This window comes from Podarcis erhardii (assembly GCF_964252035.2).
Source record: "Podarcis erhardii genome assembly, chromosome: 13".
Lineage (NCBI taxonomy): Eukaryota > Metazoa > Chordata > Lepidosauria > Squamata > Lacertidae > Podarcis > Podarcis erhardii.
This window is the reverse complement of record NC_138502.1, coordinates 3,790,983-3,814,790: the sequence shown is the minus strand read 5'-3', so window position 1 is coordinate 3,814,790 and position 23,808 is coordinate 3,790,983. Positions and strand designations below refer to the sequence as shown.

General features: G+C 52.9%; 1 protein-coding gene across 1 annotated transcript in view; it reads right to left on the bottom strand.

Moving 5' to 3' along the window:
* The window catches only part of DNAH2 (dynein axonemal heavy chain 2), a 141,691-nt gene that overhangs the window by 48,892 nt on the left and 68,991 nt on the right, over positions 1–23,808 (bottom strand). The window contains exons 23-43 of the mRNA XM_081835573.1: positions 23,329–23,503; positions 20,885–21,048; positions 20,582–20,743; positions 19,510–19,613; positions 18,787–18,943; positions 18,328–18,410; positions 17,377–17,557; positions 14,548–14,686; positions 12,851–13,068; positions 12,491–12,589; positions 11,502–11,627; positions 10,367–10,477; positions 8,998–9,186; positions 6,408–6,511; positions 5,894–6,083; positions 5,618–5,798; positions 4,878–5,005; positions 4,245–4,397; positions 3,645–3,770; positions 2,093–2,311; positions 1,489–1,606 (exon numbers count right to left, since the gene is read on the bottom strand). Of these exons, the coding sequence (XP_081691699.1) occupies positions 1,489–1,606; positions 2,093–2,311; positions 3,645–3,770; positions 4,245–4,397; positions 4,878–5,005; positions 5,618–5,798; positions 5,894–6,083; positions 6,408–6,511; positions 8,998–9,186; positions 10,367–10,477; positions 11,502–11,627; positions 12,491–12,589; positions 12,851–13,068; positions 14,548–14,686; positions 17,377–17,557; positions 18,328–18,410; positions 18,787–18,943; positions 19,510–19,613; positions 20,582–20,743; positions 20,885–21,048; positions 23,329–23,503 (3,127 nt within the window). The remainder of the gene's footprint in view (positions 1–1,488; positions 1,607–2,092; positions 2,312–3,644; positions 3,771–4,244; positions 4,398–4,877; positions 5,006–5,617; positions 5,799–5,893; positions 6,084–6,407; positions 6,512–8,997; positions 9,187–10,366; positions 10,478–11,501; positions 11,628–12,490; positions 12,590–12,850; positions 13,069–14,547; positions 14,687–17,376; positions 17,558–18,327; positions 18,411–18,786; positions 18,944–19,509; positions 19,614–20,581; positions 20,744–20,884; positions 21,049–23,328; positions 23,504–23,808) is intronic.

The following is a 23,808-nucleotide window of genomic DNA, read 5'->3' as shown; positions in this document are numbered from 1 at the left end:
CCAGCCCTCCAGCACAGAGTAGGGATCCCCCGAGAGGAAAAGACAGTGGGTCACCTTCACCCACCCAAAATCAACATGCATGCCAACAGGTTCCCATCCTCAATTATCATAGAGATTGGGGTCAGAGGAAGGCCTTCCCCCGCTCCTTCTCCCACCGTTTCCTAGAAATGGCAGTGCCATCGCCCCGCTGGCATGAGAAAAAGCAAATGCCCGCGGGAGGCCTCCTGCCGGCACTCGGAGATAATCACCGGTGCCCCCTCAGGGTGAGGCTATCAGGCAAAGCGGCATGAGCTGGGGGTGTTGGGGGGGGCTGAGGAGAGGCAGGCGACAGTGTCCTAGGCTCAGCACAGATTTCCCCCCACCCTAGGCCTGGGGCTCAGTGCCCCCTGCCCTCAAGAGGAAATCCCACACAAAGCATGTACCTGGTGCCTCCTGGCTACATCCAGCAGCTCCTTGGGCTGTGGCGCCCCCCCCCTTGCTGGGAGGGGGGCAGGAAATGGTCTTTGAGAGGTAAGCAGGCAGACAGGCAGGCAGGGGAAAGGCTGGCCAGGCCACAGCAAAGGTGACACAAAGACGAGGAACCACTAGCGAGGACTGGAGAGGAGATAGCAGGAGCTATGGCAGAGCTGAGCCAGAGCAGTCTGTAGTTTGAGGCCTCTGCCCAAGCAAAGCTTCTCCTTTGCGCCCTAATCTCCCTGGGTGCCTGTACAGTGACTAGCGTGCCATGGGCTCCAACTCTAGCTGCCTAAAGTTCACAGCTGGCCTGGAGAGCGGCTGGGAAACTGCCCCCAATACATGGGTCACCCACCAGCATGCTTTGCACAGCCTCCCTATGGCTCAGACTCGGTGGCCACAAGCACAAGGAGGACAGGAGGGGCTCGGCTCCCCCACCAGCACACACACACTTCGGCTCCCGATCATCATGGGGGCAGCAGCATCTCCTGTGGAACTGGCTGCCACTAGATGGGGCGGCAGCAGCCACTGGCTTAAATGGGGAATGGAGATAAACTCATAAAAGGGAGCAGTATTGTCACTAGCTACGGATAGCAAAATGGAGCCTCCAGGTTCAGAGGCAGTGTAGCTCTTAATATGAGACAATGGGGGCAGACAGGAGGGGAGAGTGGCTGCCTTTCTGCCTTGCTTCTTGGGTTTCCTGAAGGAACAGGATGATGGGTTAGAGAGGCGCCTGGTTTAACCCAGCAGGGCTCTGCTTATGTTCCCTGTGGGTGTCACCGTCCAACCCACCTGCCTTTTGCCTGCTCTGTTATACATTTGGGGCCTCTAAGTACTCTGGATTCAGTCTGGCCTGCAGGGCAGGAGGACTCAGTTGCCGCCAGGGAAGAAGATGAGTGCCTATAGGTCTGAAACAGTGTGGCTTCTAAGCAGGAAGGCACTCTGATACCTCTCTCTCTCTCTCTCTCTCTCTCTCTCTCGCTCTCTCTCTCTCTTAGCAACATGGCAGGAGTGAAGGAAGGGGCCCTGGTATACCTGCACATGCCATTCGCATGACGCTGGACAGAATGCCATCCGTCCACTCATTGGTGCTGAGGTTGTACTCTCCGTACAGCTCGCCCAGGGAAACTGCCTTCGGGTTCAGGGGGTACTCCTGGAAGCAGGCAGGCCCAGCAAGGAAAGAGAGCGGGGAGGTGGGAGGAAGAGAGGGGCGGGGGAGACAAAGTCAGGAGGAAGCAAGGTGCGTTTTTCTAGCTAAGACCCAGAGAGACCTCTGTGCTTTATTTACTTTTTATGGCTATCCAGTTGGGGAGAAGCAAACGGAAGCTAGAGGGTTGAGGGTAATGCTACCCCCTGTTTTTGTATCAAGGGTGATCAACTTGCCTCCTGTCCCAAGGAAAGAATGCAGCGGAGAAGCCAGCCAGCAAGGGGGGGGGGGGGCTACAGGAAATGTGGACATTGGGGAAGAAGCCCCACCCAGCCCAGCAAGTCCCAGAAGATGTATAGGATGCCCCCCCAGGAGGTGGAGGAAGAGGAAGAGGCAGCCAAGCTTGGCAGAGGCAAGGAGGGAGGCCAGTCCCCTGCGCAGCCCCGTGTCGGAGAGCCAGGCACCGGGGAGGCAAAGAAGCTTCCCACTAACCCGGACTATGTTGGCCGTCGTGTCTCCGCTCTTGCAGAGGGTGCAGAGGGTGGCCTGCAGGGCACGCCAGGTGACGGTCTTGCCGCTGCCCGTGTTGCCCACGATCATGGAGGAATGGCGAGAGTTCTTGGTCTCGTACAGCTGGATCACCTTGGTGATGGTGAAGGGGATCACCTGCAGGCCCATTTCTCTCAGCTCCCCCTCAAGCACTTCCTTGAGCTGGAGGGAGAAAGAAAGAAAGAAAGAAAGAAAGAAAGAAAGAAAGAAAGAAAGAAATGTCCAGATTGGAAGGAAGGCTGCATAGGCAACACCTTGTTTTTCATGCCATATCTTAGATCAGTCAGTAGAGCATGAGACTCTCAATCCCAGGGTTGTGGGTTCGAGCCCCACAGTGGATGAAAGATTTCTGCCTTGCAGGGGGTTGGACTAGATGACCCTCGTGCCTTCTTCCAACTACACAATTCTATGATCCTCTCTCCCAATAAAGTCCCTGCTTTATCCACCACTACAGTGGTGCCTCGCAAGAAGAAATTAATCCGTTCCGCGAGTCTCTTCATCCAGCAGTTTTATCGTCTTGCAAAGCACGCCTATTAGCGGATTAGCGGATTAGCGCTATCAGCGGCTTTTAGCGGCTTATCGGCTTAGCGGATCAGCTGATAAGCGGCTTAGCGGCTTAGAAAAAGGGGGGGGGGAGGAAAAAAAACCCGCAGGAACTCGCAAAACATTTTTGTCTTGCGAAGCAAGCCCATAGGGAAATTCGTTTTGCGAATCATAGAATCATAGAGTTGGAAGAGACCACAAGAGCCATCGAGTCCAACCCCCTGCCAAGCAGGAAACACCATCAGAGCACTCCTGACATATGGTTGTCAAGCCTCTGCTTAAAGACCTCCAAAGAAGGAGACTCCACCACAATCCTTGGCAGCAAATTCCACTGTCGAACAGCTCTTACTGTCAGGAAGTTCTTCCTAATGTTTAGGTGGAATCTTCTTTCTTGTAGTTTGGATCCATTGCTCCGTGTCCGCTTCTCTGGAGCAGCAGAAAACAACCCTTCTCCCTCCTCTATGTGACATCCTTTTATATATTTGAACATGGCTATCATATCACCCTTAACCTCCTCTTCTTCTCCAGGCTAAAAAATGCCCAGCTCCCTTAGCCGTTCCTCATAAGGCATCGTTTCCAGGCCTTTGACCATTTTGGTTGCCCTCCTCTGGACACGTTCCAGTTGGTCAGTGTCCTTCTTGAACTGTGGTGCCCAGAACTGGACACAGTACCCCAGGTGAGGTCTGACCAGAGCAGAATACAGTGGCACTATTACTTCCCTTGAAGCGCCTCCAAAACGGAAAACCCTTTCGTCTAGCGGGTTTTCCGTCTTGCGAGGCATTCGTCTTGCGGGGCACCACTGTACCATCAAGAATTCCAGGGGGTTAGTGGGCTGCACCTGCGAGGGGCTTCCCTTGGAGAGCAGCAGCTCAGCACTAGGTGGGGCTCTTGCCAGATTACCCGAGAAGAAGAGGCAATGCCTGTGGGGCAGGGAGGGGACGGCATGGCTGACCTTTCCATAGTCAATGACGGGGCACTCAATGCCTGGGAAGAGGTCCTGAGTGATGGCGTTGAAGAGAGGCACATCGCCGGACGTCAGCTTGGCTATGTTCATGTCTTTCATGGCCATGAGGAGGACCTGCAAGTGGAGAGTGTGGAAGAGCTGGTCGGAGGGTATGTGGTATGAGGGGGGGAAAGGATGCCAAGCGCTCCATGAAGCACCCCAGGGAGGACCCCGTGGCATAAAGGAGCAGCTGCGTGACTGATAAAGTCACCAGAGGCAGACATGGAGAGCCAAAGGTCATTACAAGTGACTTCCTCTTCATTCCGACCCCAGAGTTCTTGGCAGCCACTAGCCTTCCAGGAACAGAGGAAGCTGCTTTATATGGGGCCAAACCATTGGTCCACCTAGCTTAGTATTGTCTACACTGATTGGCAGCAGTGGCTCTTCCAGATTTCAGGCTGGAGATTCTCCAAACCCCACCTGGAGACTCTGCTACACATTGACCAAGGGACCTTCCGCTCTCAAGGCAGGCTCTCTGCTGCTGAGCGACGGCCCTTCTGTGCTGGCCACGTTTTGCGTCACAACTGCTGAAGGCAGGGGGCTCCTCACCTCCTCATCAGAAAGGTCGGGCCGCACCCTGCGCTTCTTCCCGGCGTAGCGGAGCAGGGACGTGAGCGCCCGGAGGCCAAAGTCGTAGTGGTCTTGCTTGGAGAGCTGCTGGACAGCCAGCGAGTAGAGAGTGTAAACCTTCTTGGCCAGGATCTGGGAAGGGGAGGAGACAGTTTGGCGAACCTCATTGGGAGCGCTCTTTTTCCGCTCACCCGCTCTGCCCAAGCAAAGCGCTCCCGCCCCCTCCCCGAACCATCCCAACAGTAAGGTAAAGGTAAAGGGACCCCTGACCATTAGGTCCAATCGTGGCCAACTCTGGGGTTGCGGTGCTCATCTCGCTTTATTGGCTGAGGGAGCCGGCGTACAGCTTCCGGGTCACGTGGCCAGAATGACTAAACCGCTTCTGGCGAACCAGAGCAGATCACGGAAACGCTGTTTACCTTCCTGCTGGAGTGGTACCTATTTATCTACTTGCACTTTGACGTGCTTTCGAACTGCCAGGTTGGCAGGAGCAGGGACCGAGCAACGGGAGCTCACCCCGTCGTGGGGATTTGAACCGCCGACCTTCTGATCGGCAAGTCCTAGGCTCTGTGGTTTAACCCACAGCGCCACCCGCGTCCATCCCAACAGTACCTTGCAGTTATTGAAGCCTTCCCCAAAGAGGATGATCTCGGCAATGAGCGTGGAGTCAGGCACCACCATGGAGATGGGGCGGAACATCGACTTGAGGTTGTCAGGCAGCTCCGTGCGTCCGGCGTAACCTGCCAAGAGGAACACGGAAGCACTGGCAAATGTCCACGGGTGGAGGCACCCCCCCCAGCTGAGCCCACCTGTCAGGGACTGGACTGAAGGGGACGGGATTGAGGAGGAATGGTGGAGATCGCCCCCCCTTCCTGAAGTTTCCAGGGGAGAGGAAGGCAGTATTGAATTACAGCAGTGGTTTGAGGAAGGTCACAGCTCAGAGACAGGCGAACAGAAGAAATAGGAGGTGTTGGGAGAAGAGGAGGAGGAGACAGAGGGGAGCCAGCTGACACACTATCACTGGATAATATTTCTGACCCCCCCCCCTTCTCCCAGAACATGGCGTTCGTTGAGATTGCAAGAGCAAAGGATTCAGAAACAATTAGCCCCTGGCGGCCACCGTAAGGGGAAGTGCTGTTGATAGGAAGGGAGGGGCGAGGAGCTCAGTTGGAGCAATGACATCAACAGGAGACAGACTGCATTCCTTTATCTCTTGCTGTGATGATTGAAAAAACTCATTAGTAAGAACTCTTCTTTGTTTTTCTCTGCTTCTTGCTGCCACTGGGGGAGGGACAGTATTCCCCGAAGCCTGACGCCACCGCTGCCCAGACCGATCCTCCTGGCCTCCCCACCTGGGTTCATGGTGATGAAGATGCCGCAAGACCACACCAAGTTGATCTCGTGGCCCTCAAAGGTGAAGCGCGTCAGGTTGGCGGCCAAAGCCGAGAGGATGGAGAGGATCTGCTGGGCCACGACGGACAGGACCTCAATGTTGATGCGGTTGAACTCGTCAAAGCAGCCCCAGGCCCCGGTCTGTTGGCAGAGTGCAAAGTGGAGAGCTTGAGGGGAGCCAGGGCAGGCATGGGGAGCCCTTGGGAGCAGGGCCAGAACCTGACACTTTCCCTTACCTGCGCTAAGCCGGAGTACATGCGCCCCATCGACTTGTAGTCCAGGCCTTCGGAGCAGTTGACCACAATGACATACATGCCCAGAGCCTTGCCCAGGTCCTTCACGGTCTCTGTCTTGCCAGTGCCTGCAGGGCCCTTGGGGGACCCTCCCCGGTGGAGGTGGAGGGCTGTGGTCAGAGTCATGTAGCACCTGTGGAAGAGATGCCAAAGGAACCCAAACATCTCAGGCTCTCCTTGTAGAGCAGGATGGCTAGGGGTTCCCATGACTGGCTTCCCACTTCCCCACTGGCCATCTGGGCCCATCTCCTTGCCTCGTTTCTTTTTCACCCCTCCCCAAACATTATTAGTTGCCTCTTCTCCCTCCCAGGCTCCCTCCTGCTGCCCCCAGCAGATTCCCCCAGTCTTCCGACCCAGACAGACCCAGGCTGTCACCAGGCCCTTCACGGCATGCCAACTTCCATGGCCAGAAACCACTAGGCTTCTCCTGGTCGGGCTCACAGCCCTCGTGGGATACCTGTCAGTCAGTGGGGTGATGACCAGCCGCCCAGAGTTCCCCAGATACTCGTAGCCATAGGCAAACTGGGTGTTGGTCTGCCGGATGACGCAATCGTCCAGCTCCTGAAAAAAAGATTTTCCATAGGAGAGGGGTGGCGGGGTGTTGGGAACTTGTGGGAGTCGGCTGGTAGCTCACCACATCTCAGCCTGTGTGACGCATCAGGAGGATGTGGAGTCCCAGCAGAGTTTTCAGAGATTTCCTTCCCGCAACAGAATGGCTTCTTCCAGAGTCCCCGGTTAAGGGGAAAACTCTTCTGCCACACAGCTCAAAGTAACAAAGCGCTTATCATCTCCAGACAGAAGACAATGCTAAACAGCACTATGGACTTTATACAGTTCTTCTGGTCTTTGAAGTAAAGATGCTTATGTATGGAGAGATCCGCTAACGCTATCACCATGCTAGCTGACGCTGCTGTGTAAAACCCACAGCCTCTTCCCCTATCCCATAAATTCAGAGTCAGACCCTGACAGCAAAGCAGGATAGCATCAGGACAGGACTTCACATAATGAAAGCAATGCCCCGGAGACGATTATACCCGTCTCTACATTCCTGAACCAATGGGAAGGTGAGCAACTCAGCCAGTCATGCACATGACCTTGCTGGTGTTGCTACGGTAACCCCAGTGCACCTGGCACCCTTCTCTCAGAACATCCAGGTGTGCTAACTCAAGACATGAGACCAAGCACTGTGCCGTTTAAACCATTGTTCACATTGCACCAACACAGAATTGTCACTTGCAGTCACATGATGCCCCATGTCCCCCCCCACCCCAGGACCCACATTGCTAAAAACTGTCCTTCCTTCCCAATCTTGGTGTCCTCCAGATGTTTTGAACTTCAGCTCCCATCAACCCCAGTATCAATGGGGCTCACTCACACTTCCATTTGTCCAAAGGCTCCTTTTTTTGTCCCACTGTTGAATCGGAACAAATGTCAATCAGGTTCTCTGCGGATTGACATTTGTTCCAATTCAGCGGTAAGCAACGGGAGTTCCAAGGAAAAGTGGCGGAAAAAGACGAAGAACCTCTTTGACCCGTGACTAGAAATTATGGGGCAAGCAGAAGTGTGGGTGAGCCCGTGGTCATGCTGGCTGTGGCAGATAAAGAGCTGGTAGCTCAAAACATCTGGAGGGCACCAGGCTGGGGCAGGCGGAGCAAAGCCATCATGGTTAGGAAAACAGAGGAAGATGGAAAGGAATTGCTGAAACAGTTAATTGAAGTGGAATACAAAAAAGGGAGGTGTGAGGAGGTCGCTGCAACAAGTGAACGAAAGTTATGATATTGAAATTAATGGATGTGTTTTTAATTGTTTTCGTTTTGTTTGGTTGATTCAATGTTTTAGGGTTTGGGTTGTGTGGTGTTTTTGTTTTTGTATTGTATTGTATTGTCGTTTAATTCTTTTTCTTTTCTTTTGTAATCTTTAAACTGCTAATAAATATTATTATTTTTTAAAAAGCCATCATGGTTAGGTAAAGGTAAAGGGACCCCTGACCATTAGGTCCAGTTGTGGCCAACTCTGGGGTTGTGGCACTCATCTCGCTTTACTGGCCGAGGGAGCCGGCATACAGCTTCCGGGTCATGTGGCCAGCAGGACTAAGCCGCTTCTGGCGAACCAGAGCAGCGCACGGAAATGCTGTTTACCTTCCCGCCGGAGCGGTACCTATTTATCTACTTGTACTTCATGCTTTTGAACTGCTAGGTTGGCAGGAGCAGGGACCGAGCAACAGGAGCTCACCCTGTCGCAGGGATTTGAACCACCGACCTTCTGATCGGCAAGCCCTAGGCTCTGTGGTTTAACCCACAGCGCCATCTGCGTCCCTGCCATCATGGTTAGTAGGCATCAATAGCCCTCTATGAACTTATCCAATCCTGCTTCTTCCGGCACCCCAGGCCCTCCACCATTGCCTCCAGCTCCTCTAGTCCTGGCTGCCTTGCTCTGGACATGACCCCTGCTGTGTTTTGGACCCAGGCACTTCCTGTGGTCTCAACTTGGACTGACAGCCAGCTCTCCCCTCCTCACACACACACACCAGCTCCTGGAACTCTGTGAGGACCTGGCTTCTCCTGAGGGCAAGCACAAAAGCAAGGGAGGCTGCACAAGGCCATAGTGGTAGCCAGGGTCAGTGCAGGGGGCAGCCCCCAGCAGCCTCCCCGCCTGCCTCCTAGACGCCGTGCCGCTTAGATGTGGAGGCCTGAACGTGCAGAGGATGCAGACCAAAAGTCTGCTGCTTCCATTTGAGCTCCAAACCAATCCAAGCGATCTGGCTGCCACCCGCTGGGTGAGAAAAGAGGCGAGAGACACACACGCAGGCTCCAGCCTAGGCTCAGACCCTCCCCAAGAGCAGAGTCTCCTGCGTTTCCGCACCACAAACAGCAGAGGGAAAAGCAGTCAAGGATGGGCACAGAGCTAACCCGGCTGGGAATGGTTAGCAGTGGCTCACCACTGGCACATGGTAAATATGCATCTCTCCATCCCTGCTCCCCTTCTCTGCTCACCCACTGCACCACCCAGCCTCCCGCCAGTCAGCCCGTGTCAGCTGCCCTCCTCACCTTCTCCCAGTAGAGGCGCAGCTGGCTCAGCCACTCAAAGGACGTCACGTCGATCAGGCCACTCTTGTAGAGCCTCTCAATGACATCCCGGGCGTGGACCTCCACCGTCACCAGCGCCACAATCTTGAGGCGCATGATTTTCGTCAGGTTGCCCCGAATGGCCTCCGAGTACTTGTTCAGCATGGACACCTGCGCAGGGAGCAAAGGCCTGACTGTGGCGGGCAAAATGGAGCTTCCGTATTCGGTTGGGCTAGGAAACCATGGAGGAGGGTTGCCCGTCTCTGTGCCCTGCCCATGATCCTTTCCAGAAGGATCTGGCTGGCTGGAGATGGAGGCAGAGCCCCAAACGTGGGAGCCCAAAGGTCCCCACACCCTCTAACATCCCTCAGATGGAAATGGAGACATATTCCACATTGGTGTCATCGTGCCCAAAATGTCTCCCCCTCAAAGGTTGCGGCAGGGATGCAGACGCAGCAGCCAAGAGAACCAAGCCGTAATGGCCACTCTGCAACCCTGAGACCCTTCGCAGCCATGGCAGCAGCCTCATGGGCAGCCCCCCCCCTTTGCTCCCCCCACCCCTGCCTTCTTTATGGGAGATGGACCAAGCAGCAGGGACATGGTGGAAAACTTTCTTAGGTGCATTAAAGTGAGCTCGATCTTGTTTTCATAAAAACAGGAAGGGATGCCATATTGAGTTGGGGAGGGGTGAGTGGAGGCACAGATCTAAGAAATGCACTAGAGGGACACCCGGATATGAACTTTCAATAACACATTACATGCTGTACTGAAGGGAAGGCCCCTTGGGAATTCGGGAATCTGCGTGAGTGAGAAAGCAAGAAGCTGTGATGGCTTAAAGGCTTTCATCATGAACCTGGCATTTTCAGGGCGTCTCCACCTCCTGAGCCACTGGGACCCTCCCTGGGGTCAAACTCCTCTCAGGGTCCCAGATTCTCATGCCCCAATCCACTAGGAACTTCCCCTCAGTTGGACACCTCCAACACTCTCCTCCTTGTCACCTGACAGCTCTCTAGGGTAACTCCGTGACTCCCCCCCCCCAGGTGCTATTGGGTCTCCTAACCCCTACTAGCTCCAGCCAGCGTGGCCAATGCTCAGGAGTAACTGATGGGAGATGCAGACCGGCAGCATCACCTAGAGGGTCCCTCGAAGGGCCACCCCGTCCAAAGCACTGGATAGCCAGAGAGCAAAAGACAGCACGTCCCTCGGACTTGGGTTCCCTAGACACACATCCCACAGAGAAGCAGATCTTGTCAGCCTCCCAACTTAAGGGACACAGGTGCCCACATGTGCTCATCTGTGGTGCCTTGACCCACATGCAGGAATGGGGTAGATCTGCCAGCCCCTGTCTCACCTGCTTCTTTTTCATGGCTTTGAGGTATTTCTTGTCCCCTCGGTCCTTGCAGGTGGCCAAGCACTTGCTAACATCTGCCGTCCACTGGATCTGGCTAGCGGTGATCACCATCTGCAAGGAGAGGATTCTGGGTAAGCATGGAGGGGCTGCCAGTTTGGGGGAGAAAGCATCTGCAAGCAAACCCTGGGCCCATTTTTTTCAGTGCCAGAACTTTCGCTAGGCACTCAGGAGTGGGTGCTTATACTTCTGGGTTGGTTCGCTCATCATCACAGGCAACTGGAATCTCTGATTCACCCGCAAACGTGCATTTAAAGGGGCAGGGGGAAAACGTCCTGTTTGTCAGTACAACTTAGAAGGGGGAGAGAAAGAGTTCCTGGGGTCACTAATTAGCATGGAGTAGTACTGAGTATGATTACTGTTATTACATCTACTGCCCACCGTTCATCAGCAGGTCCCAGGGCTGGTGATATCAATTTAAAATTCAGTATTAAAAACAATTAGCATGAATGACAGTTCCAAGAATAAGGGTGTGCCCTAAAAGCACACACCCCTTAGGCGTCAAAGACCAGGCCAGAATCTGTGCCCAAGGCACAGTCTAATAGAGTCACAGACATGGAACTGTAAACTTCGAAGGGTCATCTGGTGCAAACCCCTAGTATGCAGGAATCACAGATTCCCCGACAGCCAGCCATCCTCTGCAGAAAAACCTGGAATATAGGAGAGTCCACCCCCTTCCAAGGTTGTCTGTTCCACCATTGCTTTGGTGCCGGCTAAGTCCTCAGCGTGACCACCCCATCCCTCTCCATATTCTGGCCTTGTCCAGAGCCGTCTTTCCCGTACAGCTTAGCGGTTCGTTGCGCCAGGGCGCCAGCGGCCTCCCCTTTCCCTGCATGCCCGCCAACTGCTCCCCATCAAACATATGGCTGGCCAGCGTGCAGCTTCTCTCCGAAGCCTCTGCAGGGATTGATTGCTCTCCCGCAGCGGCATGGGGGAGAGTTGCGCGCACCCCCCCCCCATGGCTGGCAGTGCGCAGCTTCGCTACCCCCCCACTATCCGTGGTAATTTGGGGGCACTGAGCGGATATTTGCACCCCAGCGCCACATCTGCTAAAGACGGCCCTGGCCTTGTCCATCACCTGTCCAGGCCACTCCTTCACCCACTTGTCCCTCTTGGTCAGCATCTTCTTCAAAGCGAGACGACAGTTCCTCAGCACCTCCCGCAGGGTCCAGCGCATGGCCCGTTCCACGTCACACAGCCACTCCTGCAAGGTCAACGATCCCCAGCTAGTCCGTTCTGAGGGCAGACTAGCAGGGCTGGCGTCAAGGCTTGCTGCATGCGAGCATCACAACTTTATTGCGCAAAGGCACATGGGGAGAAACGTCGGAGGGATCCCTGGGTCCCGAAAAGGTAGCAATGTGGAGCCAGTGTGGTGTAGTGGTTAAGAGCGGTGGACTCGTAATCTGGGGAACTGGGTTCGATTCCCCGCTCCTCCCCATGCAGCTGCTGGGTGACCTTGGGCCAGTCAGACTTCTCTGAAGTCTCTCAGCCCCACTCACCTCACAGAGTGTTTGTTGTGGGGGAGGAAGGGAAAGGAGAATGTGAGCCGCTTTGAGACTCCTTAAAGGGAGTGAAAGGCGGGATATCAAATTCAAACTCTTCTTCCAAACTCTTCAATGGCTCTCTCGACACATTATTCCACCCTCGTCGCGCTGAACCTGACACAGGGTCTCAGAAAGCAGAGAAAGCTGCAAGGGTGGCAGCAGCAGAGGGAGTGGGAGAGGCAGGGGTTCAGAGGGCTACTTGGAGAGGCTAGAGATGGCCTCTACTGAGACATAGCAGCAGGGGACCAGGAAGGGGATCCCTGAGCTAGACACTGCTCAACTAACCCCAACTCAGGGAGTGTGAGCAGTCTCGGGAGAGAGACCAGGCGTAGCGAGGCCTCATTTAGCACCTGCCCATCAGTACTGGGTTCCTGATGCCTGCAGCGCTTAATAATAATAATAATAATTTATTATTTATACCCTGCCCATCTGGCTGGGTTTCCCCAGCATGGCACTGCAGTTCCTTTCCACAGTCAGGGAGAGAGCTAGGATGGTGCTGAGCAGAAGGCCAAAAAGGACTCACCTCGACGGGTCCCTCCAGCATCACTGAGTGCGTGAAATCTATGTACTCGCCATCCAGAGAGAACATGCCCAAGGCTTCGGATCGGTTGGTATTGCCAATCTAAGGGGAAAAGAAAGAGCTAAGGTTTTCGTCCCAGTCACTGGTGGGGGGTGGGGAGAAGAAAGGGGCCCCATGCTTTCTCACTTTCCCACCAAGAAAGAGCCCAGAATGAGGAGAACGCCAGCTGCCCATTAGCCACAATATTTAGCGGAAAGAAGAAAAGGCACTGGGGAAGAAGCAAAGTGGGCCTTGCTGTGGGGCTGGGGGCAGTCGCTGGCAGTCAAGGGGGCTGGTATGTGGAGGGGGGGCGCGTGTCCCTGCCTTCTGCATCTTGAGGCACTTGATGTTGTCGAAGCACTTCTTGAGGTGGGGCTGGACGGCTTCCGGGTTGCGCGACTGGCCCAAGATCTCCAACAGGTCGTCGTTGGAGAGGAAGTAGAAGCGGGGGAAAACATGGCGCTTGGTCTCCAGGTACATGTCGAGGGACTTCTGGATCTCTTCCAGAGCGCTGTTCATTTCCACCAGCTTGTCCAACAGTCCTGTGGTGGTGGTGGGGAGCATCACAAAACAGTCACCAATGGCCCCACTGCCGCTGGAAAAGAAACCCACCCACTTTGGCCTATCCGCACATCTTCTGCAGGTGCTGAAGTGCCCATGCTGCAATAATAATAATAATAATAATAATAATAATAATAATAATAATAATAATGTATCATTTATACCCTGCACATCTGGCTGGGTTTCCCCAGCCACTCTGGGTGACTCCTAACAGAATATTAAAAACACGTTAAAACATCAAACATTAAAAACTTCCCTAAACAGGGCTGCCTTCAGATGTCTTCTAAAAGTCAGAGAGTTATTTCCTTGACATCTGAAGGGAGGGTGTTCCACAGGGTGGGCGCCACTACCGAGAAGGCCCTCTGCCTGGTTCCCTGCAACCTCACTTCTCGTAGGGAGGGAACCACCCGAAGGTCCTCGGAGCTGGACCTCAGTGTCCAGCTGAATGATGGGGGTGGAGATCCTTCAGATATCCTGGGCCTTTGAGGCCGTTTGGGGCTTTCAAGGTCAGCACCAACACTTTGAATTGTGCTCGGAAACGTACTGGGAGCCAATGTAGGTCTTTCAGGACCGGTGTTATGTGGTCTCAGCAGCCACTCCCAGTCACCAGTCCAGCTGCCACATTCTGGACTAGGTGTAGTTACCAGGTCACCTTCAAAGGTAGCCCCACGTAGAGCACTTTGCAGTAGTCCAAGCAGGAGATAACTAGCAAGGTCCTGTATGGCCTGTCCCCTACTTCCCTGACCCTTGTCACAGTTAATCGCACTGCACCAAACAGGACTGCCCGACATAGCTGTCAACCTTCAATTTTTTTTTTGGGGGGGGGGAATTCCCTTATTCCAGCACTGTTTCCTGCTGCTTCCCCCTGCTATCCTGGATTGTTAGACATCCCGTAGACTGCCCCTAGGACTGGTGAGACAGCTGATCCCTTATTTTCGAGGCTGCTGATCCCTTATTTTCAAATCTGAAAGTTGAAAGCTATGCTGCCCGTCCAGCAAGCAACCAGCAACTTACAAACATATCATAGAATTACAGAGTTCGAAGGGAGCCCCAAGGGTCATCAACTCCTTTCAATACAGGAATCACAACTAAATCCCTGACAGATGAAACACCTCTAGCAAAGGAGAGCCCACCCCCTTATGAGGCAGTCCGTTCTGCTGTTGAATGGCTTTTGCTGCCAAAAAGTTCTTCCTAATGTTTCATAGGAAGCTGCCTTAAACCATCTGGGCCCATCTAGTCCAGTGTTGCTGCCTCTGGCTGGCAGCTGCTCTCTCAGGTCTCCGGCAATGAGAGAGAGACTTCTCTCGTCACCTGTCACCTGAGGCTATTGTGTTGGGCTGAACCTGGGGCCTCCTTCCTGCAAATCAGGAGGGCACAGCCCCGCCCCTGAGTTTTTGTCACCTTCCCCCTTGCTTCTCCTTGCATCCCCTCCCGCAACGCAGCAGCAGCAGCGGCAGCACCTGGGTAATGTGTGGCACGCAGAGCGTTGTTGTCCTTCACAAAGCGGTCCATGATGGTCTTCCAGCTGCTGTTGATGCGGTCAAAGGAGCACGACTCACCGGGCAGCTGCTTGCGGATGTCTTCCCCCAAGAAGATGTTCTGGGATAGGGAGGCGGGAGGAGGAAGAGGGTGAGGCACGAATCGCTGGGATCAACTGCACTTTTTGGGGTAGAGGTCACCAGGCACTGCCCGCCTTGCCCACAGTAACAGCACAGAGGATCTGAGAGGCTCTTGGGGAGACCTCCTCGGAGGAAGAGGCCTGGGACCCCAGGGCAGTCGAGGGCTTGGAAGAAGTTGCAAAGGTCTCTTTTTTATCATGTAAGTTTTTTGGGAATACAGTAAGGTACAGGGACACAGGTGGCACTGTGGGTTAAACCCACAGAGCCTAGGACTTGCTGATCAGAAATTCAGCAGTTCGAATCCCCGCGACGGGGTGAGCTCCTGTTGCACAGTCCCTGCTCCTGCCAACCTAGCAGTCGGAAAGCACGTCAAAGTGCAAGTAGATAAATAGGTATCACTCCGGCGGGAAGGTAAACGGCATTTCTGTGCGCTGCTCTGGTTCACCAGAAGCGGCTTAGTCCTGCTGACCACATGACCCGGAAGCCGTACGCCGGCTCCCTTGGCCAGTAAAGTGAGATGAGCGCCGCAACCATAGAGTCGGTCACGACTGGACCTAATGGTTGGGGTCCCTTTACTTTTAAGGTACAGTAAACTAATATAAATTTTAAAAAACAGCTCCAAGAAGTATAAAATAGAATAAGCAGAACACAGAGTTCCATCTTAACGGTGGTTCTTAACCCTTAGCACCCACAGAGAGGCTCCTCCTGGCTCTGACCCCAGATATTCCTTTCTTCTTTCAGATCTCTCCTGGAATCTTTCCTTTCTCCTCCCAGCCTCTCACCCTGGAAGACCAACATTTCCCTGCCTCCCACCCAGGGTCCTCCATCAATCATCTACCGCCCCCATGAGTATGCAATCTCTGGACCTCAGTAAAGGCCCTGAGTGGACACCAAAGAAAAAAGAGAAGAAAACAAAGAGAGACAAGAACAACAAAAGGAGAGGAAGGGAAAGAGTAAAGGAAAGAGAAAGAAGCACGAAGAAGAAAGGAAAGAGAGAGAGAGAAAAGTGGAGAAAAACAGAAAAAGGAAGAGAAACAATAAAGATACAGTGGTGCCCCGCAAGACGAACGCCTCGCAAGACGGAAAACCCGCTAGACGAAAGGGTTTTCCGTTTTGGAGGCGCTTCGCAAAACGAATTTCCCTATGGGCTTGCTTCACAAGACGAAAATGTCTTGCGAGTTCCTGCGGGCTTTTTCCCCTCCCCCCCCTTTCCTAAGCCCTAAGCCGCTTATCAGCTGATCCGCTAAAAGCCGCTAAACCGCTAATAGCGCTAATCCGCTAAGCTGTCAATGGCTTGCTTCGCAAGACAAAAAAAACGCTATACGAAGAGCCTCACGGAACGGATTAACGCTATACGAAGAGCCTCACGGAACGGAGGGCTTCTGATTTTCCATCTGCTGGTTATATTGCAATAAGAAGAAAACAAGACATACAGTCTATGATAACCATCAATCCTTTCCACTTCCTGTTAAACATTATTTCTTTTAAGTCAAAGTGTCTCAAAATCATTCATTTCTTTTCCCTGCAAAAAGTCCAAGCGGGGTTCTCGAATTGTTATTACTATTGGTAAATGTCAAGCATGTTTTTTCTTCAATATCAACTTTACTTCCATTAATTGCCACCACCATTCCTCCATACTGAGTAACAGCAAAGGTCCCAAGGCAACCAGAAGTGCCTTGGCTTGTGGAAGTTTCATCTGGCAGGCCCCTGAAACAACCCCTCCCACCACCTCCAGAGCCCTGCCTTGATCCTGAACTCTCTCCCTTCACCCCTGCAAAGGCAGCAGGGTACCCTAGGAAGCTCAGAGTTAGTGTAGGAAGGCTTGTTGGGTTGCCAGGAGTCTCCTTGGGAGCAGGAGTCCACTCAAGGAGGGAGAAGATCCAGAAAATGAGCAGGAAGAGAAGAAGATATTAAGTCACCCGGAGTCCTCTGGACCAATGGAGGTGTTATGTGAATTTACAGAGCTGGCTGGCCCTCCTTCAAAAGGGTGCCACATTTTCTGTGCAGCAGGATCCGGTGCAAAATGTCCTGAGGATTGTGGGTAATTTCCCCCTCTCTCAGATTCTGTTTAAAAAGTTACCCTTGCTTTCTGATTGAAAGAGAGACTGCCCATAGCAGCACGAAGGAAGGACCTGCTTCTTTCTGTGGGAGATGCAGAATAGCCATCACTGAAACCCTCTAATGCTCCTCCTCTGATCTGCTCATAATTAATGCTAGCTCAGAAGCCTGTCTGAGCTACTTGTTGCCGAGAGAGAGAGAGAGAGAGAGAATGAGTTTCTCATTTTCATCAGTGAAGCCCCCAAGTGCCTGTTGCTCAGGAGCGCAGGAAGGGGGATGCGGTGGGGGCGGGCCACCCCGGGTGTCACCACTGAGGGGGGTGACAAAATGCCGGGCAGCACTCACTGCGGGGCCTGCAGTGTGCCCGAGCCACATGTCTCTCCTGGCAGAGACACGGTGGCTTGAGTGCACGCAGGCTTCGCGATGCCCAAATGGTCCGCCAGCTGCCTCCTCCCCAGATTTAGAGCGGCTGAGTCGGAGGAGGCAGGCAGACTTTGGAGGCCCCGTGGTGCGCCCCACTCCTTGGCGCGCCACCCCAGGTGCCCAAGCGGCTTCCTCCGCCCGCTGCTGTTGCTACCGCCTTTTCTGCCTTCTGGAGAAAGCGAGCCTCACCTCCAAGTACATCCACTGTCGCTGGACCGTCAGCAGCATCTCAATCACCTCCAGGATGAGCGAGAGGCAGCGCTCCCAGCGGTCCACATCCTTCTCAAAGGGCTTCACGAAGCGCGAGGCCTTCATGGTGGACAAGGCCACCTGGTTGTCATCCAGAGCCTGGAAGACGTCTTCGGTTCCTCTGCAGAAATGGGGAGCACGTGAGTACAGGCCTTCGCAGGCAGGGCCCAAAGCCTGGAACCCTTGCAAGGTCAGAGCACGCATGCAAGGTCAGAATACCTCTCTGGCTTCTGGCTGGGTTGGAATGTACGCCAACATAACTAGACTGACAAACCCCACTTTAGACAGTGTCTGGACCACAAGCTCCTAAACCTCCCGGGTCGTTTTATTTATTTATCCTTCAGAAAAACTGAGCTTTGCCCTTCCGCCGCAGTAGCAATGATTGTGGAAGCTTGCAACAACACAAAAAATACTGTATTTTTCACTCTATAAGACGCACCAGACCACAAGACGCACCTAGTTTTTGGAGGAGGAAAACAAGAAAAAAAATATTCTGACTCTCAGAAGCCAGAACAGCAAGAGGGATTGCTGCGCAGTGAAAGCAGCAATCCCTCTTGCTGTTCTGGCTTCTGGGATAGCTGCACAGCCTGCATTCACTCCATAAGACGCACACACATTTCCCCTTACTTTTTAGGAGGGAAAAGGTGAGTCTTATAGAGCAAAAAATACGGTAATTAATGAGAGCATTAAAAAAATTAACACAACTAAGGCAACCACAAAATTTTAAAATCAGAGATATAGACAGCAGACAAAAACCTAAAAAAGAGGGGACCAGATGCTTAAAGCTATTCAGCCCAACTGGACAGATGCTAGTGACAGAAATGCAACCTGGGTCTTGCCATCCTGGGTGAAGGGGCCACCCTTTTTTTACACCCCCTGCACTGGGCCTACCTGACACGGTGGTGTCCCTTGTCCTTGTATGGCACGATGTCCAAAGTAGTGGCATCCCAGGTCTTGGCAATGTTTGCAAGAGCCTGCAGGGAAGGCAACGGAGGCCAATTGCCAATGCTGAGAGAGAGAGAGAGACTGGAGGCCGGGCACCCACCCGGTGGCTAAAGCAGCAGCAGCAGCAGGACCACTTCCCCAAGCCACACCCACCTGAGGTTATGTATAATGTCAGGTGGGATACAGTAAAAAAATGTGACTCCCTGCCATTTACAGGCATTTTGAGCAAAGGGAAATGGTGACCAGGTGACAGGCAGGTGGGGGGTAAAGGAGACCAGGAGCTGGTCTGATCCAGTCCCCCACCCCTGCTCAATGTGGGGATGAAGTGGGGCCCCTGCAAGTGATGCTCAAGGCATCCTTTCTTCCGAGGAAGTTGAGGCAGGGCCCCAGAGCAGCCGACGCTACCTGTTCAATAGCCAGCTCCTTGGTGGCCGAGGAAGAGATCTCGCCAATCTTTTCCACGTGTTTGTCCAGACCAAGCTCAATGATGTTCTCCAGCCGGAAATCCTCAGCATCCTGGTCAAATGCCCTGAGGACCAGGTCCTTCACCTGTTCCCAGTGCCTGCAGGGAACCAGAACAGGCCAGTCAGAGGATCTCTCTCTTTTCTGGGTGTAGAGCTGAGCACTTCAGCACCAAGAAGAATCTTTCCTATGCCTCTGAACCCTGGCTATTCATGGAACCTTTCCTCTTGGCCAGACAATTCCCAGCATCTCGTCTCCACCGCCCACCGCCCTGGTCTCTCCCCACGTTGCTTTGTTGATGGGAAGATAGGCCAGTGCCCCAGGCCCAAGGACACCTGAAAATCATTATCAGAAATCATGGGGTAGGTGCCAGGAGCCCCTGCAACCACCAGGTGTGCAAGACCTAAAATATATCCAGGACGGCCTGTTCCACAGTGCTGTGGAGTAACATTGCCTTCATGGGAAGCAGGGCTCTTCTCAGCTCAAAAACGACATCCTAAATCTAAGCTCAGAGCTTGGACGATGACTGCAGGAGGTATACCATTCATTGTGGCCTTGGTCATGTCACAGAGGGGTCTCCATGGTCCACCCTTCTTTTTCAGCTCCATAGGATCCTCATCGACCCTCCCCAAAAGGAACAGCCTAGCCAGTAAGCGAACTGCCTACCTCTCTCGCAAGGCCGGGTTCCTGAGGTCTGTGATTAAGGGCATGGTCTTCTTAAACTGCTCAATCTTCAACTTGGAGGTCTCAATGATCTCCCAGTTCCGATCCTAAAGTCAGAAAACAGTCAGCGGGAGATTATAACCACTGTGGAGGGCTGAAACACGTCTGCTGCTGTAACCCTGTCAGGTGGGAAGGGTTGTTGTTGTTGTTATTATTACTATTATTACTATTATTATTATTATTATTATCAGAACTAATATTGGGATTGCAGGCAATTGCCAATGGGCCCTTCAGCACTCATCTTGCTGCGCTCTGCCTCCTCTCCCAAGAAGACAGAATCCAGGCCACCCACTGCAGCAATTATTGATGCCTCCACCTTTAATCCTGGGAGACTGCTTGTCAGGGACCGTGCTGAGGAGGGCTGTACAGATGAAGAATGGTGGGAGCCCCCCTCTCCCCCCGGGCCTGATCAGGAATCTTCCCAGGAGCAGTGGGGCAGTATAGATTTGAACCACTGGTTCACAGAGGGACATAGTTCAGAGGACAAAAGTTAGGAAGAACGGGGTGGTGAACAGCTAGGAGAAGAAGAACCGGAAGAGAGAGAGAGAGAGAGAGAGAGAGAGTGTGTTAACAGACACCAGTTCGCTGGAAAGAGTCCAACCGATCAGTCCAAGGTCACGGAGATTAGATAAGGTAGCTGCACAGAATGCACAGTGCTTGCGAGATCAGGTTGAAAGACGAGGAAGTGACTCAGGGGGGAGTGGGTGTAAACCTTAATTGGGAGCACCTTTACTGCGAAAATGGACTCTTTGTTCTTCCGCTGTGATCACTGAAATCTCTTTAAATGGTAAGAGACTATATTTGCTTTGTGCTGCTTATCCATGTCCAAAGGGAGGGGGGAAGCCACTTCCCTGAAGCCTGACATTGCTTTTCTTAGGACGGAAGCACAGAAGGAAAATTAGCCAATCCTGCGAAATGCCCTTTTGAGTCCCCAATCGGAAAATGACCTCCAGTGGCCCTAAGAAGGGTCAGCTGGGCATTGTCGCAGGGACACGACCCAGGCTTTGCCCCTTACCTTAAGCTCTTTGCTCAGCTTGTTCAGCTTGCGGAAAAGTGCGAATGCTATGTTCTCCATCACTTCCGTCTTCAGGGTCTTGAAACTCACTACTTTCCACTCGCTCCAGTGGACCTCCCACTCCTTGGTGATCTCCCAGACTTGCTGGATGTAATCCAACTCCTGCAGGGGGCGCAGAAGAGAGGTCAGCAACGGCAAGCTCCCCCGCAGGCCTACCCCAGAATTCGGCTTCCTTCTTTCTGGTGCAGGAAGTGGTGGACGGGCCGGTCAAGACAAGCTCCCTCCCTGCAGAGCCAATCCTACCCTCTCCAGCTTCTGAAGGTCCTTGGAGGCCGGCTGGTCGATCTTAAAGATGCCCAGGTTAGAACGAAGGGTGTTCTCCTCCTCCTTCATCTGGGCCAGCAGCCGCCTCATTTCAGCGATCTGCTCCAGGGCAGCATCGGCCGACAAGGCGCTGGTGAAAGGACCTAGCATGGGAGGAGAGAGAGAGGAGTCAATAACCCCAAGCCCTTTTCCTCCTCCCTGCCCTCTCTGGTTGGCCGTCCAGTTGGATAAGGAGTCTGGAGGAAGGCAATGATAGGCAAAGGCAGCAGCGCTCAGTTCTGGAGTCAAGTGTTGCGGTTCTGATTCCTGGATTTAAAACTATGAAAAGCTGACCACAGTGAATGTACTGATCCATGAACCACTTCACAGCTACAGGGGAACCCTAGCTACACAGGCCACAATGAATCTTATCCTGAATGGCACTAGCGGTGGGTGGTGAGGTCTCCTGTGAAGGGCAGACTAAGTCAGCCTGGCCAGGGCAGGGGCAGAGAAGGGCACTGAATGAGAAGGACAGAGATCTGGTTACAGGTGTGCTAGGACGTCAGTCCCACTGAAGACAGAGGCTTACTCCCGCCATAGAATTGTACAGATGGAAGTTTGGGTGCAGTGTGAACAATGGTTTGAATGACACAGTGCTTGGGCTCATGTTTTGAGTTAGCACGTCCCCTACGTCTGGATGTTCCAAGATAAGAGAGCAGGTGCACTGGGTTATCACAGCAACACCAGCAAGGTCGAGTGTGCGGCTTGATGACTCATTTGCCTTCCCATTTCGGGAATGCTTTCGTTATGTGAAGTCCTGTCCTGATGTATGCCCATGTCTCGTCCTGTTTGCTGTCAGGGTCTGACTCTCAATGTGCGAGAGTCAAGGGAAGAGGCTGCGGGTTTTACACAGCAGCGATAGCTAGCGTGGCGATAATGTTAGCGAATCTCTCTGTACATCTGCATCTTTACTTCAAAGACCAGAAGTACGGTATAAAGGCCATAGGAGTGTTTAGCTTTGTCTTATGTCCGGAGGCAATAAAGACTTTGTTACTTAGAACTGTACAGGAGAGAAGTTTCCCCCTTAACTGGGGACTCAGGCAGAAGCCGTTCTGCTGGCAGCAGGAAATCTCTGAAGACTTGGCTGGGGCTCCACATACATCCCACGGGTTGAGGTGTGGTGAGCTACCGACTGAATTCCACAAGTCTCCAACAGGATGCGACCCCCCATTGAAAATAAGTGGCATTAGCAACAAAGTTAAAAAGAGCATGCAAAAATGAATTGATAATGGGTGAAAACATAGAGTTATAATGTTAAGATATAGAGTTAAGATCAATGAAAGAGGGTAAGGATTTGCTGATTTGATTATATTAATGGGAATACAAAAAGGGGAGGTGTGAGGAGGTCAAAGAAACAAGCTAATGAGTTTAAAGTTATAAAAAATGGATTTGTTTTAACTTTCTTTTTTCTATTTTTCTATTTTTCTTGTTTTCTGTATTTTGTATTTTTGTCTGAGAGTTTTTTCCTTTTTTTGTTTTACTATGCATTTTTGTATTTATGACTTTGTAAAATCTTAATAAAATATTCTTAAAAAAAAAACACAACAGGATGCGACCCCAAGGGTCATCTAGTCCAATGCAATGCAGGAAACCCTTGCAATGCAGGAATGCAATGCAGGAAACGGTGTTAAAGAATCCCAAACAGATGGCCACCCAGCTGCTGTTTAAAAACCTCCAGTGAAGGAGAGCCCACCACCTTCCGGGGGAATCCCTTCCATTGTCTAGTAGCTCTCACTGCACATGTAACTACATGCAGGTTTGCACCTTCCTTCCTGGAGGAGGAGAATCTGCATCTCACATACAAACACAACCCCCTGGGTCTGTTTGGTCCTTAGCTACTGTGGCTGCAAGATCACAAGATGGCTGCTGCCACAGCCAACGGTAAGCGACTTCCTTGCAAAGGCAGCTTCACTGGCTGGGGACCAGGCAGCGGGCAGGACGGAGGCAGCGGCAACCTTCTCCTTCCTGGAGAACAGTATGATCTTGCTGCACAGTAATCCCAAGGGGGGTTTACTTCCAAGTAAATGTACAAAGGATCAGGCCAGAAGCTTCCCTTGTGGCGCCCGCAGATGGGAGCCAGGAGGCACATTTACCAGACGCAGCGCTGGCTTGCAGACCTCCAGTTAAGAGTTTAAGATGCCTGTAAAAACAGCAGGAGCCAGATTTCCATCGAGCCTGGGCTGCTTTACAGATTCTTCCGAGGCCTTTAAAACAAGCAAAGCCCAGGCTGAGGTTTCACACAAAGGGGAGGGGGTGGGATTCTTTGCCTTGCAAAGGAAAAGGTGCCCTTGGCTGTAAAAAGACCTGGCCACCAAGGAGGGGAAAGGGGTGGGTGGGACAGAGAGAGAGAGAGAGACTGGGCTCCCCCCCCTGCAGCCATTCACCATTGGTGCCAAAGTCTTGCAGGAGATTCTGGGCCTTCTTCTTGAAGTCGTCGGCGCAGTGGATGAGGCCCGTCTTAAACTTCTCCTTGTGCTTCTTCAGCATGGCTTCGCTGTCCAGGATGCACTGCTGGAAGGCCAGCCACTCTGAGTTCAGCTCCCCCAGAAGCTGCAGCACCTGGAAGCAAGAGGGGAGGAAGAGGGGGAGGAGGAGGAGGAGGAGGCAGAGGTCAGAGGAAGGGGAGCAGAGGCACTCGAGAGAAGAGAGAAGCATGACCCCCCCCCCAAAAAAAACAGCTGCTCTCTTGCTCTGCCCGCCCGCCACCACGCCTGCCACCCTCATCCCAGAGATCAATCAGATTTGTGGCTGCCTCTTGCCCTCAGCAGGGCGCGTAACTTAATTCCGAGAGCGTCTACCTCAGCAGAAAAGGAGAACATTACGCTCAGGATCACTTGGGCAGGGAAAGAGGGAGGAGGAGGAGG